At 39.2% G+C, this 16,406-nt stretch overlaps 1 protein-coding gene across 26 annotated transcripts in view; it reads right to left on the bottom strand.

The window, feature by feature from the left end:
• The window catches only part of SOX6 (SRY (sex determining region Y)-box 6), a 722,502-nt gene that overhangs the window by 8,089 nt on the left and 698,007 nt on the right, over positions 1-16,406 (bottom strand). For 23 of the 26 annotated variants that reach the window (XM_010830548.1, XM_010830549.1, XM_010830541.1 and 20 more), the window contains 2 exons: positions 12,418-12,651; positions 9,431-9,647 (listed from right to left, as the gene is read on the bottom strand). In XM_010830548.1, the coding sequence (XP_010828850.1) occupies positions 9,431-9,647; positions 12,418-12,651 (451 nt within the window). The remainder of the gene's footprint in view (positions 1-9,430; positions 9,648-12,417; positions 12,652-16,406) is intronic. The other 3 variants (XM_010830540.1, XM_010830554.1, XM_010830561.1) reach the window with 1 other exon arrangement.

Here is a 16,406-nt window from a genome sequence, read left to right as displayed (position 1 = left end):
CTGGTAACATGAGACATACTTTAATGACACTGTTAAGCAGGTTTATGTCTTCACCTTGGTTTGAGAGCTGTATAAAGAAAGAATCAAGATGAGGAAGGATCCTATACATCCCAGAGTCAGATTCAGTAAAGCATGTATTTGGTATTCATGTAAATGTCTACTTACTTCTGTGGTTAAACCTGTAGGGAAGCTCGTTGAAACTTCTATTTCCTAATTATGGAAGGATCATCTTGGGTGTCATTACTCCTGTGGCCCTGGGCTGGAGCCAGGGTTGAAGGAGTCAGGAGTGAAGAACATTGAGAGCTTTGCTACTTAACAGAACAACACACGTTGCCTCATCCTAGACCCTAGTGGGTGCCAAGGCTTGGTCACACCAGATCAGTCTGTCATCATGTCACTCTAGTTCAAATAAACTTACCAGAGCCTTTACAAAGGTCAGTCTCTCCCTCTGCAGGGAGACATGGCTATCTGTCTCTCATTTCCCTTGAGGCATTGTAACTTGAAATATTGAAAGAATGAAAAACCTACTACCTAGCTCGAAGAATAGGACTGAAACAATATTCATTCATAGATGCAATATTCACCAAGTGTTTCTCAATCTTTAGGGACATTAATATAAATTCACTTCAAACTGCCCTTGTAACTCTTTTCTGAGCCTCAGTTTCCATCCATTTACAAAAGCTGGGATCAGTGAAGTCCTGGAAGGTCCTTCCACCTTTTAATACTTGACTTCAGGTCAGTCGATCACTTGAACGATTCTTATTGAATGTCGAATAAGAATTCAACATTCAATGAGAACGTTGAATTTGAACGTTGAATTGTAGAGTGAATGTTTGTTTCAATCCTACATTGAAACTTTCTATCCACCTCAATCTAAGAGGAAAATACTCTGAATTTGTGAATAATTAACTAAGTTACCAGCTATTTTTTGAACGTCCTGAAGGAGTATAATTTCTCAAGGGTTGTATGCTTTCCAGCCTGGTAGAAGGAGAAATGACAGAAATGGCCTAAAATTACACTGTGGCGTATCCGATAGTGCTATCTTTAACAACCTCTGTCAAACACTATGAGGCATAATATTGATGCCTTAACCTTTAACTAACATAAAATATTTTCATATAGATTATCTCATCCAGTTAAAATTGTAACTCCATGAGGTATTATTATGCCCAGTTTTCAGATGAAGAAAACGAGACCTTGCTTAAGATCCTATATTTAGTAATCAGCACTGCTGAGATTTGAAGCTAGATCACCTGACTTGAATTCCATCATTCTTTCCTCTAAAGATATTCAGTATACAGACACATTCTGCTTACTATATTCCATAAAAATTCCTGAGCTTGCAGAGCCTGTAGGCATCCAGTTGATACTAAGCCCCTGACATTGATCCATTTTCTATGTTGCTGGCAGTGATATTTTGACTGTACCAAAGAAGAGGATAGAGAAATCTAAATCCATGTGTAGAAACATCTGATAAAATACTGGCTTCCCTTTCATAGAACCAAATTCTAACAACAGTATACTTCTTGCTTCCTAAGTTTGGGGCGAATTGACACAATTAAATTTTATGCTAACCTACCCAAAGCAATAAATGCCTCATTGATTTTTTTTTTTTTAACTGAGTTTGGATAATTGCAATAAAATATATTTTTGCCTTAATCACATAATGAGTGTAGAGTGAAAACTTTTACTGCAATATTAACCCATTTTACAGATTTCCCAATTTGGTAAATGAATCTATATTTGTTTGCTCTTAGTGTTCCATTACCAAACTATAGAACTAGTTTGTTTCATTTGCAAACTATCAAATGGTACATTTTCTTTTCATGAAGGACATTTTCTTTTTGCAAAGAATAGGTGGTCATTTTTTTGCAGTATTTTAAAATCAAAATATCTATATAGCTATTAAATAAATTTGAATTGACCTCTTATTATGTGCTATGGATAATGCTTAGATGTTTTTACATTATCTTCTTTAATCCTCACAATAAGCCTGAGAGAGAAATATCACTTCCCCTATTTTACAAATGAAGTAACCAATTAAGTTCCAAAGATTTTTTGTTGTTGTCCAAAGTGACACAGGTACCATATCCAGGAGTTGAATTCTTTCTTATTTCACAAATTCTCTACTAGATATCAAGATTAGGGTGAGAAAGGTAAGCTCAGACTATCAGGAAAATACTTAATCTGAATCAGAATCCAACTCTTCTACACTGAGTTGCACATATTTAAAAGTATTTGGACATTAACTTGGTGATGGAACACTGAGAACGAACAAACAAAACATCTTTCTGAAAGTGAGACAGGAGATATTCAGAAGCCTACTACTAGGTGGTAGAGGGATAGTAGATGGCGTCACCCACTGCCTACAACCCCCATCGACTTCCTGTCTGGTCAATTCCCCTTCATTCCTTGACGATGGAAATGCATATAAAACTTCTTATCTGATTTGTATGTTAAAAAAACCATCTCAACCTTAAAGGTGCAATACTGAACTGCTGATCATTCTCCCATATACCTGCTCCTCTCATAGCCTTTCAGATCTTGGCTAATGAGTACTTCATCTTCTGACTGCGGGGGCAAATCCTAAATCCCTATATCCAATCCATCAGCAACTCCTATTGGTTTGCTCTCAGGAATATATAATATTCAGAATCCCTCCACTTTTGCCGCCTCTAGCTCTACAAACCTGGTTTAAGCCACCATCAACTCTAATTTGTTTTATTGTAAGAGTCTGCTTCCTTAGTTCAGGGCACATTCCCTTCTGACAACATGTCAACCCTGTAGATAGAGTGATCTTTTTAAAACCTAAGTCATATCACAATACTCTTTTGCTTATAACTCTTCAATGTCTATCGATCTCACCCAGAATAAAATTCAAAGTCTTCACAATGGCCAACAAGTCCTTTCAGAATTTGGCTCCCTACTATCTCTGACACCTAGTACTCATCCCACCTATTCATTATGCTCCTATTGCTCTGACCCCATTATTTCTTGAACAAGCCAGACTCAATCTCACCTCAAGATCTTTGCAGTTGCTGTACACTCTGCCTAGCTCTCCCAGATATCTGCATGGCTGGCTCCCTCACCTCCTCATGTCTTTGCTCAAGTTTATCTTCTCAGTGAGGTATCTATATCCACTCATTTTAAAATTGCACTCCATCCTCTAAAACTCCCTACTCCTTTCCCTCATTTACTTTGTTCTAAGGTACTTACTACTATTTGATATTTATTTATTCATTCATTCACTCATTAATTGTCCAGTGTCCCCCACTAGAATGCAAGCTTCATGAAGATAGATGTTTCACTGATATAGTCTGAGGATGTTTCACTGTTTAGGCAGAGCCTGAAACATAGGAACCACTCAACAAAAATCTGTTGAATACATGAAATAAATGAATGAATGAACTAGTGAAAAAAGGGAAAACAAATGAAAGGCTGGGTAGCCCATTCTAGAGAAGAAAATATGTAATGCTTTTAGATATATGGGAGAGGGTAGTGGAGAAGGAATGTGAATATAACTATCTTTAAATGCTTGAATGATTTTCTTCACACAAAAGGAAGATATTTGTTCTAGAATGGACCAAAGAAGAGGATCAGAACCAATTTACAAAGTAGCAGAAAGGTCGAGTATGGCCTAGTTAAGAAGAAAGAACTTTCCAGCATTAGAAGATGTTCCATAAGGAAACTAGCTCCCTTGGAAAGTGGTGAGCTCTCTAGCCCTAGAGGAGTTCAAGCTGAACTTAAAAGGACTCCCACAATGACTACAGAGGCCCCTTCTGGGTTACCATTGATTCTGAAGATACAAAATCATAAGCTGACTGTTATGCTGGCCTTGATACCTCATTGTCATTATCAGCGTAAAAATAGACTAAAAAAATTGAGTATAACTTTCAAGAGTTTCCAAAATACTGTTTTACCCGACATATCTTACTTTAATGCCAGATAAAATTCTTAGGATAGCCTCTTTATTTATTATTGAACATTTTCATATTTCTTCCTTATATTCATGTTCTCCTTCATGCCAAAATAGGAATATCTACCTGTACTTTTGGAGAAGGAAATGGCAACCCACTCCAGCATTCTTGCCTGGAGAATCCCATGAACAGAGGAACCTGGTGGGCCACAGTCCATGGGGTCTCAAAGAGTCGGACACAACTGAGTGAACACTCACTCACTCACCTGTACTTTTCACCAGGCTGACCCTACCCAAACCTCAAGCCCCCTTCTTCAGGAATGGACTATAGCTGGCTCTAATGCGTAGTAATCTCCCTTCCTCTGAGCTTTACTTGCTCATCTATATAATTGAAATTAGTACTTCATTATACGTCATATGGAGCACCATGCAATGTATTCTGTGTGTGCATGTGTACATGTGTACATATAATAAACTGTTATTTGCTAACCTATCCATGTAAGTCTCTGGCTTCTCTGACTATAGCATTCTCTGAGAGCTCATTGTGGATAGAATTAATGTACTATATTAACTTAGTACAGTGTTAGGCACACAGCTGGTTTCAGATAGGCCCAGTCCCTTACCAAATGACTGACTAATCAGTTAACAAAATGGAAAATCCAGCCAGCATGCTTAAGCTTTGTCTATCGGAAATTACTTTCCTGAAAAGCATTTTTCCTTCCTTTACAGATCAATTGCAAAGTCAAAATTCAAACACTGCAGATTTCACAAACAGGAATAGCTGGCAAGCATTGGGCTTTATAAGTAATGAATGTACACATCAAAACAAAAGTTGTAGATGTCTGTAAAAGTATACATATGTAGCTGATATGAGTAGAGATGTCTAAGAACCCTCCCTCCTAGCCCAAGTAGAGTTTGAGTTGACCCTGATAAAGTCCAGCATTGTGGTTTCCAAATCACAAGAACATTCCTGGAATATATAATCTAGCTTTGCCAATTGCAATGGAACTATTTATTTATGTTGTCAAAGGCCCTGTTTGCTGATCCTTCAGACTTTTACAGTATCTATAAATGAAGGCAATGAAGTCTGTTCCTCAGGAGATTAGAAGTTGCATATCTTTTTATATTACCTATTAGAGATTCTAATCCAGCTTTCTCTATAGGAGGACAAGACTAAAAATAGTATGTCTAGTCTACTCAATTAAATTTGTAAGTATCTTATAGGCTTGATTCAACCTCTTTAAGATTAAGATGGCAAATGTTCAAATCACTTATACCACAATCCAGTAGAACATAATTCTTTACAATATGAAATACATACCTGACACATAGCATCATTTCTCCAGAATAAGAATATTTGCTCTAATTTGGGACTTACTATGCGCTAGACATTGTCCAAGCACTTTCAATATATTAAGTTATTCAGTCTTCAGAAGGGTCTGATGTTGTAGGTATTATTGTCATCCCCATTCCATATATGAGGAAACTGAGGTACACAGAATTTAAATAAGTTTCCCAAGAGCAAGTGGAGAGTTCAGAAGAATGAAAGACACTATGGGTTTCCCAGGTGGATCAGTGATAAAGAACCTGCTTGCCAAGCAAGAGACACAGGTCCAATTCCTGGATTAGGAAGATCCCCTGGAGAAGGAAATGGCAATCTACTCCAGTATTCTTGCCTGGGAAATCCCACGGGCAGAGGAGCCTGGTGGGCTGCAGTCCACAGGATCACAACAGAGTCAGACATGACTTAGTGACTAAACAACAACAATTGCACTAGTTCCTAGAGCCGGAAGAAGCAGATCTAGTATTTTAGCCAGCACAGTCTGGCTCCAGAATTGATGTTCTTAACCACTTACACTATACGGTCTCTAAACAATTTGTAGGCTCTAATTGAAAGTTTATGTGCAATGGTGAAAAGGAAAGATGTTTTACATAAGCCTGGTCTAAATCTTAGCTCTGCACTTTACTAGCTGTGTGACCTTGGACAAATTATTTAACATCTCTGAATATTGTGTTTTTCAACATTGTAGTGAGCATGGTATTGCCTGTCTTATAAGTTTTTGTGTTTGCAATAATTGGTATAATTAACTCAGCATAATTATTCAATAATTTACTATTATTGTTACTCAAAAAGTAGCTCTAATTTTAATATTTCATAGTATCTGCATAATTCTCGATTAGGTAAATTACTGAATAAAACTTCAACAAATTGGAAATAAATTTCATTTGGACATAGTTCTTTGGGAAAAGACAATATTGTACCTCTATGAACCCTAATTCTCATCTTAACATTAATAGTACTCCTATTGGGATTATTACAAAACTCTGATACTTAATCTATCAATTGAAAGGGTTAAATCTAAGGTTAGAGACAACATTACTCCATTTCATATATTGATAAATTCATTTCATAATAGCTAAGTGAAAAAAATCTAACTCACTGAACTTCCAGTTGTATCATCAGTAAAATGCATGGCAATGTTGAGCCATATATGTAACTTTATTGCCTTGAAAGTTATGTACATCTTTTCAAAATCAGCTATAAAAATTGATCTCATCCCCATTCCCTCAAGATGTCAATAGAAATCTTTGAATTTCTTGTTTGTATTTCCCTCTTGTAATAACCCCACATCTAATGAAGATCAATTTCCAAAGATGAGCCCTAGGGAGTTAATAATCTATCAAATACAACTACTTAAAAGAGAATACTAATCCTTAAGTGGGAATAATATCTGGCTTTATGTAGCAAGTACTATTAAAATCGGGCAGAGGAAAATAGTCAGCATTGACGATTAAAGAATGAAGTATTCTGGCCATTGCTTGCACATCCATAGCCCTATTCCTCAGTTTAAAATGAGCCTTCCACAAAGGACCTCCTATACCATCAGGATCCTTTGTCTCTAAATTTCAAAGTTCTTTATGCCACTGTATACCACGATAAAAGACCTTATTTTCTCTAGGTTCTAGGAGCTCTTCCTCAAATAGCATAGTTACACTCACGACTGTGCAGAATAGGACTGTGAGGCCTATTTTGAAGCAATATAGTAAGGACAGTTTCTCAGTCATTTGGCATGACAGAGACAGAGACCTGATTTAATCCTTTACTTCATTCTCACCTTTCAGTAGCCATGAGTGCGTGCTAAATTGCTTGTCATGTCCGCCTCTGTGTGACCCTATGGACTATAGCCTGCCAGGCTCCTCTGCTCATGGGATTTCCCAGGCAAGGATTAAGGAGTGGGTACCATTTTCCACTCCAGGGGATCTTCCTGACCCAAGGATCAAACCCTCGTCTCTACATCTACCTGCACTGGCAGGTAGGTTCTTTCACAAGCGCTACCTGGAAGCCCTCAGTAGCCATCAGACCTCTTAAAGCCTCGATTTCTTTATTTTAGAGGATTATGTAGTTTGTATACCTAAAATACCTCATATACAGTAGGCATTCAATAAGTGGTAGATGCTATTGAGTTGATTTAGAGTTTCATTTTATATACATTGTTATGTGTTGAGGTATTTTGATCCAGAGGTATTGTCAATGTTGCCTTTCGTAAAGGGGACTAAATAGAATTACTGCATCTCATATATTCAAATAAGTATCAGGGAACTAAAATGGTGCTTTTGCTAATCTTCCAGACTGTGGCAAAAGGGACCCACTATGCAACACAGGGGACATGACAGGAGAGAAAGATCGGAATGAGAAAATGTCTCAAATTTAAACGTTCGATTCTCTGTTCAAAAGAGATTATATACGTTTTCAGGGATACACTAACAGGATTAAAAGAAGACATTATACAGTCTTAAATTTACATTTTCTTACCCACAACTATACTTCCTAACGTGTTCCGTGATTTGGTATATTTCATAAATACTCTAATTAGCATGTGAATTGCCCAATTATACTGTATTGTACTTTTGGAGTTAAAAGCATTGCTTTTTAAAAAATGTAAACATTTATAACACAGAAGGATTTGATATCCTATTTTGGCACATCTTCATCTGCTAATATACAGGGATCCTCAAATAGCAAAGGGATTTCAGTCTCACTTTACCTCAAAAAGGTTCTACCATACATAGACTGTGCCATTCCTCACATAGGACTCAGGCATATTCTGAAGGCATCGTCATTGATTGTCTAATGTGATATAAAAGACAGTTTTACTGTGATAGCAAATCCATGTTTAATAAGGATAATAATGATAGGAATTCACCATTATTGATATTATACTAAGATTATACAAAGCATTTTTAAAAGCATTGCCTTATTGAGATAGGTACTATTATTTGTTTCACTTCACACATGAGAAAACAGAAGCTTGAAAAAGTTAAATAACTTGACCAAGCAGACGGCACAGTCAGAGTCTGAAGCAAATGCTGAAGCCCATGCTCCTCCCTAGGACACTCTAGTGTAGCGTATAGTGACCCAGACTGCTCTCATTGGCCTTTTTGTGTGTGTATTCTATTTACCTTTCCAAATTAGTTTTCTGTTTTTAAACACCTGCTTCTGAAACTAACCTTTTGTTCCATGAGGTTATTTATTTTTTTTAACGTCCTTAAAAATAAAAGGTTCTTTACTCCTCCTCTAAGGTATCTCTTTTCTTCAACTCAAGTGAAGCTTTCTTATTTTCCTGACATGGCACAGCTCCTCAGTTCCCCTTCCAGTCAACAGTGAGCACAAGTTCCTCTTTACATCTTCCACTTCTCTCTCTCAAGCCCTTCCTAAGTGTCTCTCCAGTCCGATTCCAGGTGCCTCAGGCCAGGGCCTCCAGAATAGTCCTCTGGTTTGCCACCCCCTTGGGCTTCTAGGTCTGAGTGTGCTGGAACATATAGGCATCTGCATCCCCACTTAATTCTGACGACTGTGGTTACAAGAGGCCTCTTTTGAATGCAGACAGCCAGTCAGCCAAGTCGAAATTTATACCAGAAATCTATTACCTAATTTTTAAACAAAATGACATGAAATCAGACTTGAAGATATCAAAAACATGTCTAGTTTCTGATTTAAGCAAGAAAAATCCACATTGTTACTGCTTCTACCACAGAATAATTTACTGCAACAGGAGTTCTGGATCTTATGCCAAAAATGAGGTCCTCTAACCAATGTCAAGGCCAATTATCTTGTGGTAGATCCCACAACAAAAGCAGACTATTGTGATTAGAGTCAGAAGCACCACCCAGAGAAGCTGGAAAGCTTCTGGGGATTTCTTAAGGTTAGATTTTTTTTTTTTTCTCTCTCTCTCTGTGTCTACTTAAATAAACTACCAGAAACTTTGTGTGTGGGCACTGAATATCTTAGATGAGTTTGAGAGACAATGAAAGGGGTGATCAGTTGAGAGCAATCTGTTGCATTTCTTTTGATTTGAGCAGGAGCCACGCTGCAAGGCTGTGTAGTCCTGATAGGCCCCATCTGTCACAACCTCCTCCTTGCCCTAATCTCCTTCCCAGACACACTGCCAGTAGCCATCCTGTGGTTTTTACTGGGAAAGGAAAGCCCAGGTGGCTGAATGCAGGAACACTTACCCCACAGTAAAGAACTGCCTCATCTCCTGTCTCCGAGACCTCATCAGTTGCTTGTATTCCCCAATCCGGAGCTTCTTGCCATCGACAATGCAGGTGCGTTTCGGTCGAGGTTTGTATTTATAGTTCGGGTACTTCTCTAAGTGGATCTTGCTTAGCCGGGCCTGCTCCTCATAATAAGGTTGCTTTTCTTGGTTGGACATGGATTTCCAACGAGACCCTAGACACAAACATAGCCTTTAAGTACCCAAGTGGTCAAGGCAACCTACTCCTGGTAAATACTGGGTCTATCTTCCCACCACTTCACCCACTGGGCTCTGAGTATCTCCTATTACCACATGTCATCCAGTCTCACAACTAGTATTTCAGATGATAGAGCAAAGAATAATTTGGATGTGACACATTTATTACATTATTTTTCTCAATAATTTAAAGCCTGATGCTACAATAAGTATATTGTTTTAAAACATGTCTTTGCTGCTTAAAGATCATCTCCTACACCAAGGTCATTTCCCCACCCATCTGCATAGGGTTAAAAACCTGAATTTCCTAAGTATACTTGGAGTATGACAAAATACTCAGGAATAACTCTCTGCTACTGCTAAGTTGCTTCAGTCGTGTCCGACTCTGTGCGACCCCAGAGAGGGCAGCCCACCAGGCTCCGCCGTCCCTGGGATTCTCCAGGCAAGAACACTGGAGTGGGTTGCCATTTCCTTCTCCAATGTATGAAAGTGAAAGGTGAAAGTGAAGTCACTCAGTCATGTCCGACTCCTAGCGACCGCATGGACTGCAGCCTACCAGGCTCCTCCATCCATGGGATTTTCCAGGCAAGAGTACTGGAGTGGGGTGCCATTGCCTTCTCCGGAACAACTCTCTAGGTTCCAGTAATTCAAACAACTCTAACACTCCAAGCACCTTTGGTGAAGCTATCCTTTGATAAGATGTTAGCAAATGTTGATATTCTTCCATATATAAAAACCTAAGGTGCACACTGTCTCCCCTGGCCTGAGGTAATTAAAAAGCCTAAACTCCACTCAAGAAGTTATAACTTTAGAACCGGAAGGTACAGTTGGAATTATATATACCATTTTCAAGTACTCTAAACAATTCATTCAAAGCCATACCAATGAAAGTAAGAAATTTTTAATACGGTTTATACAGGAAGAAGGAAAAGTATTCACTTCTCTAATATTGTTTATAAAGAATTATCTAAACACTTGACAAAGAAGGGATGTGTTTTTTTACATGTATCAAATTGCATTTTTGTGTGTCGCTAGTGAATAAAGCGGTAACAGCTGTGCTGACTGGATGCTAGCTGTTCTTCGGTGGAGATTTTTCATATATAAACAAATGGAAAAGTTGTACAAATATTCTCTGTAGCCAGCAATATCCTGGTCTGTTTTAATAGCACATCCATCCCTGTTTTCCTGATTGTTGTGCAAAAGTTGTGTAGAAAGTCTACACGGACAAGGTTCTCTGTGTTCGGCTGGCTCCCAGCAGCTTAAAGCCCCAGTTAATGGAGGATTTTTGGTGCTCTTAAAAATGCCTGTGCTTAAAAGTTTACACTTTAATGAATACACTTACTATACTCTTAATTTTTTTTCACAGAATGCACATCAATAATATAGATTCCCCACAGCTGCCAACATGGAAACAGAGAGGTTCTGTGCCCATGGGTGAGCTTACTCATACTGCTAATAAAATGGCCAAAAAAGAGAAAATTTCAAAGTTGATATCAAAATTTAGGGACAGAAAAATAATAATTTTCTTTGGAATATCTATTAATTAGAAAAAATTTAATATATCCATCATGGTTTAAATTCATAAGAATGATCCCCTGATATACATCTCTGAAAGTCTAAAAATAAAACTCCACTTAATTGTAATGATTTTTAGTATCTACCTTGAAATTCAAACATCAAAAAGAAAAAGGGAAAAACTATTTTAACATTTTAACACTATTTGATCTTATGTATGTTCTAAATTTTCATAGGGGTCACTGCCTCAAATGTCTCAGAATCAAGTTAAATTATTTATACAGTGACAAAACATGTGTATTTGTGTATGTCCAGATCACTGATATTTACTCAGGTTAAATATTTATTGCTTTTGAACAAAACATTTAAAAAAAGAAAACCACAGCTTAAGTCTCTAATGTTTTTCAGCTTCTTAAACAGCTCCCTTTGAGATTTTGTCACATCATGACAGCTTAAATAGAACAGTGCCTTCTGTGTTTTTTCTTTTTAAAGAGGAAACATGTTGACTGCAATGCTGCATGTTGAATAAAATACATTCAATATGTTGAGTACAATAATTCCACACTGTATAATCTGCACGAGGCAAGCTTTACACTAATAGAAAAAGGATTGAGTTTAATCCAGAGAAATAGGAGAATCACTCTGGCAAGTTACCCTGTGGTCTATGTGTTCAACTCACTGCTATGAAATCTGAACTAGTCATATCTTATTAAAGTAAATGTAGTTTTATTTTACAAGTTTTAAAGTTATCATTAGAGGCACTGTTCTACACTCCATAAATTTCACACTATTTTGGGGGCTCACCCCTAGTCCTTGGTGAGTTCTTTTAGAAGGACATACGAACCCAAGAACACTAAAGCAGAAAACTCTGAGTGTTTCCAGGGTTTCATAGCAACTGAAAGATTTTAAAAGACTAAATTAAGAAAAGGAGATAAAGATTGTCTTTATGATTCTTAGTTAGCAGTGACCCCTCAGAGTTGTCCTATTACACATACAATAAATATTTTGTCTCTAAAATAAGTGTTTAGTCAGTCCTGCCCTGGCACCTGGTGGAGGTACTAACTCCTAAACCTAAATGCCGAGGTGCGGGTGAAGAGTGAAGAGACGATGACAGTCTCCTGGGGCAGCTTGCTGAGTGACACCTAATATCTGCACACCACCATCTCCCTTAGGTGTCATATTAGGACCCTTCTTTCCACTCATTAGATAATTAGCATCAGTGTCTGCACTCACCTAAGATTTTGCTAATGTTGGAGTTATGCATGTCAGGAAAGGCCTGAAGGATTTTCCTCCTCTCATCCTTTGCCCAAACCATGAATGCATTCATTGGTCGCTTGATGTGTGGCTCGCTGCTGGCCCGGCCTCGGGCATCCCTGTAGACTCGTGCTTCAGCCACAGTGGCACCTCCTGTTGGCCAACAATAATACTGCTGTAGTTTAGCTGCAGAGCCATTCATTGCTTTACTTCCTGTAATGTCAGGGCAGGAAGAACAAGATAGGTGCAAAGCATTATTATCTGGATAATGTAACACAACTTGCCACCTGGTTCAGTTGCTTTCCCTAGCAACTTTTGAATGAACTTCTTTTTAAATGAACTCTTGGAAGCAGGATACAGTTGCAGATGACAATCCTACAGGCTCTTCTGAGGGAGGTCTCAAAGATACACTGGGCAGAATTACTTTTGCATGTTTTTAAACGCCTAGCACATCTTTACTACAATCAATCCCAGTTGACAATAAAGAATTATTTCGGCTTCCCAGGTGGTGTTAATGATAAAGATCCTGCCTGCCAATGCGGGAGTCATAAGACATGGGTTCAGTCCCTGGATTGGGAAGATTCCCTGGAGGAGGGCACAGCAACCCACTCCAGTATTCTTGCCTGGAGAATCCCACGGACAGAAGAGCCTGGTGGGCTACAGTCCATAGGGTTTCAGAGTCCGACACGACTGAAGTGACTTAGCATGCACACAACCTTTCCTGCTGTGATGTCTCCCTTCAAAAGTAGGCTCTTATCTATGATTTTAGCCTCATGTGCTAAACATCACAGCCATTTCAAACTGCTGCTGCTGCTGCTAAGTCACTTCAGTCGTGTCCAACTCTGTGCGACCCCATAGACAGCAGCCCACCAGGCTCCCCTGTCCCTGGGATTCTCCAGGCAAGAACACTGGAGTGGGTTGCCATTTCCTTCTCCAATGCATGAAAGTGAAAAGTGAAAGTGAAGTCGCTCAGTTGTGTCCGACTCTTCGCGACCCCATGGACTGCAGCCTACCAGGCTCCTCTGTCCATGGGATTTTCCAGGCAAGAGTACTCGAGTGGGTTGCCATTGCCTTCTCCCCATTTCAAACTATCTTACCCAAAAGAATTCTCTTTCACAATACAGTACTTTGGCCAGTGCTCCCCTCACTGGCTGGAAGCTCCTTCTCTTACTTCTTCAAGCTAAATCTCACTCATCCTTTAAGGCCTATTTAAATATGGTGTGTTTCATGAATTAATTAAATAATTCAATTTAAACAATTAACTGAGAAATTACTATGACTTTGGCTTTATGCCAAATGCTAGGTATACAAAAGTGAATAAAACAGCACGTGCTTTTAAAGGAGCTCAGTTTGGGGAGGAGACAGACCCCAAACAGACAGTCATAATGGAATATATGGTAAGTGCTCTAATATTGAAGTAAACAGGACATCAAGAGGGCACCAGCAGAGGGGACAGTCAACTAATGCCTCCTATTAAAGGTGACATCTAATCTGAATCTTGGAAGACAAACAGGAATTAGCATGTGAATAGGGGAGTTTTTACTGCCCAGTAAAGACAAATGGGTAGGGTAATTCAGGCCAAAGGAAGAGCATTTGCAATGATGCCTCCCAGACTGCATTCATTCCTCTTTTTTTTAATGTTTTTTTTCTGTGCCAAAGAAATTCCTTTTCTTTCTTTCTTTTTTTTTTTTGGTGATCATCTCTAATTATTTCCATTCTATCCCAGGTTTATGAGACCCCTAAAGTTAGTATTTATGTTGTACTCATTTTTGTATCCCCCGGATTTTCCATACAATAGATACTCAATAACTACTTATTGGGCTTCCCTGGAGGCTCAGACAATAAAGAATCACACTCGTTTCACATGCTAGCAAAGTAACGCTCAAAATTCTCCAAACCAGACTTCACCGGTATGAGAATTTCCAGATGTACAAACTGGATTTAGAAAAGGCAGAGGAACCGGAGATCAAGTTGCCAACATCCATTGGATCATAGAAAAAGTAAGAGAATTCCAGAAAAACACCTACTTGTGCTTTACTGAGTATGTCAAAGCCTTTGATTGTGTGGATCACAACAAACTGGAAAATTCTTAAAGAGATGGGAATACCAGATCACCTCACCTGCCTCCAGCGAAATCTGTATGTAGGTCAAGAAGCAACAGTTAGAACTGGACATGGAACAACAGACTGGTTCCAAATTGGGAAAGGAGTATGTCAAGGCTTATTTAACTTATATGCAGAGTACATCATGTGAAATGTCAGACTGGATGAAGCACAAACTGGAATCAAGATTGCTGGAGGAAATGTCAATAACCTCAGATATGCAGATGACACCACCCTTATGGCAGAAAGCGAAGAACTAAAGAAACTCTTAATGAAGGTGGAAGAGGAGAGTGAAAAAGCTGGGTTAAAACTCAGCATTCAAAAAACAAAGTTCATGGCATCTGGTCCCATCATTCCATGGCAAATAGATGAAGAAACAATGGAAACAGTGACAGACTTTATTTTCCCGGGCTCCAAAATCACTGCAGATGGTGACTGTAGCCATGAAATTAAACGATGCTTGCTCCTTGGCAAGCTATGAAAAGCTATGAAAAACCTAGCTTGAAAAGCTATGAAAAACCTAGACAGAGTATTAAAAAGCAGAGATATTACTTTGCCGAAAAAGGTCCATCTAGTCAAAGTTACGGTTTTTCTAGTAGTCATGTATGATTGTGAGAGTTGGACCATAAAGAAGGCTGAACACTGAAGAATTGATGCTTTTGAGCTGAGGTGTTGGAGAAGACTCTTGAGAGTCCCTTGGACTGCAGGGGGATCAAACCAGTCAATCCTAATGTAAATCAGTCCTGAACATTCATTGGAAAGACTGATGCTGAAGCTAAAACTCCGATACTTTGGCCACCTGATGTGAAGAGCTGACTCATTAGAAAAGACACTGATGCTGGGAGAAATTGAAGGCAGGAGGAGAAGAGGATGACAGAGGACAAGATGGTTGGATGGCATCATGGACTCAATGGACATGAGTTTGAGGAAGCTCCAGAGATGGTGAAGGACAAGAAAGCCTGGCATGCTGCACTTCATGGGGTCGCAAAGAGTTGGAAACGACTGTGCAACCGAACAAAAACAACTACTCCTTATTTGGATTCCTTGGAGACTCATGATAAAGAATCTGCCTGCAATGCAGGAGGCCTGGGTCCAGTCCTGGAGAAGTGAATGGCTACCCACTCCAGTATTCTTGCCTGAATTCCAAGGACAAAATTGTTAAGTTTCAACTCATATACAAAAGTAGTAGACTAAAAGGCAGTCATTTCAAGGGTCCTGATATATTTATCTGCTGCATGAGGATAATTCTTTAACATTCTTATGAAAGTGAAAGTCGCTTGCTGCTGCTGCTGCTGCTAAGTCGCTTCAGTCGTGTCCGACTCTGTGCGACCCCATAGACGACAGCCCACCAGGCTCCCCGATTGCATGACTCTATAGTCCATGGAATTCTCAGGGCAGAATACTGCAGTCGGAGCCTTTCTCTTCTCCAGGGGATCTTCCCAACCCGGGGATTGAACCCAGGTCTCCCGCACTACAGGCCGATTCTTTACCAGCTGAGCCACACACCCCTATGAAACTGTTTCTAAATTCTTGATATTTCATGGTTTCCAAAGACGTCACCATAGTACGTGCTAAGTCGCTTCAGTTGTGTCTGACTCTTTACAACCCTATGGACTGTAGGCCACTAGGCTCCTCTATCCATAGGATTCTCTAGGCAAGAATACTGGAGTAGGTTGCCATGCCCTTCTCTAGGGATATTCTAGGCCCAGGGATCAAACCCACGTATCCTGTGTCTCCTGCATTGGCAGGTGGGTTCTTCACCACTAGCACCACCCGGGAAGCCTAGCGACCATAATGTCACACTAGATTAAAAGTCCTTTGAGGACATGGTGAGAACTGGCTCTCCTTTACTGCTGTATCTCCAGG

This window comes from Bison bison, unplaced genomic scaffold, assembly GCF_000754665.1.
Source record: "Bison bison bison isolate TAMUID 2011002044 unplaced genomic scaffold, Bison_UMD1.0 scf7180017864518, whole genome shotgun sequence".
In the NCBI taxonomy this organism is placed as follows: domain Eukaryota; kingdom Metazoa; phylum Chordata; class Mammalia; order Artiodactyla; family Bovidae; genus Bison; species Bison bison.
The sequence above is the reverse complement of the archived record's forward strand: the minus strand, read 5'-3'. Positions and strand labels throughout refer to the sequence as shown.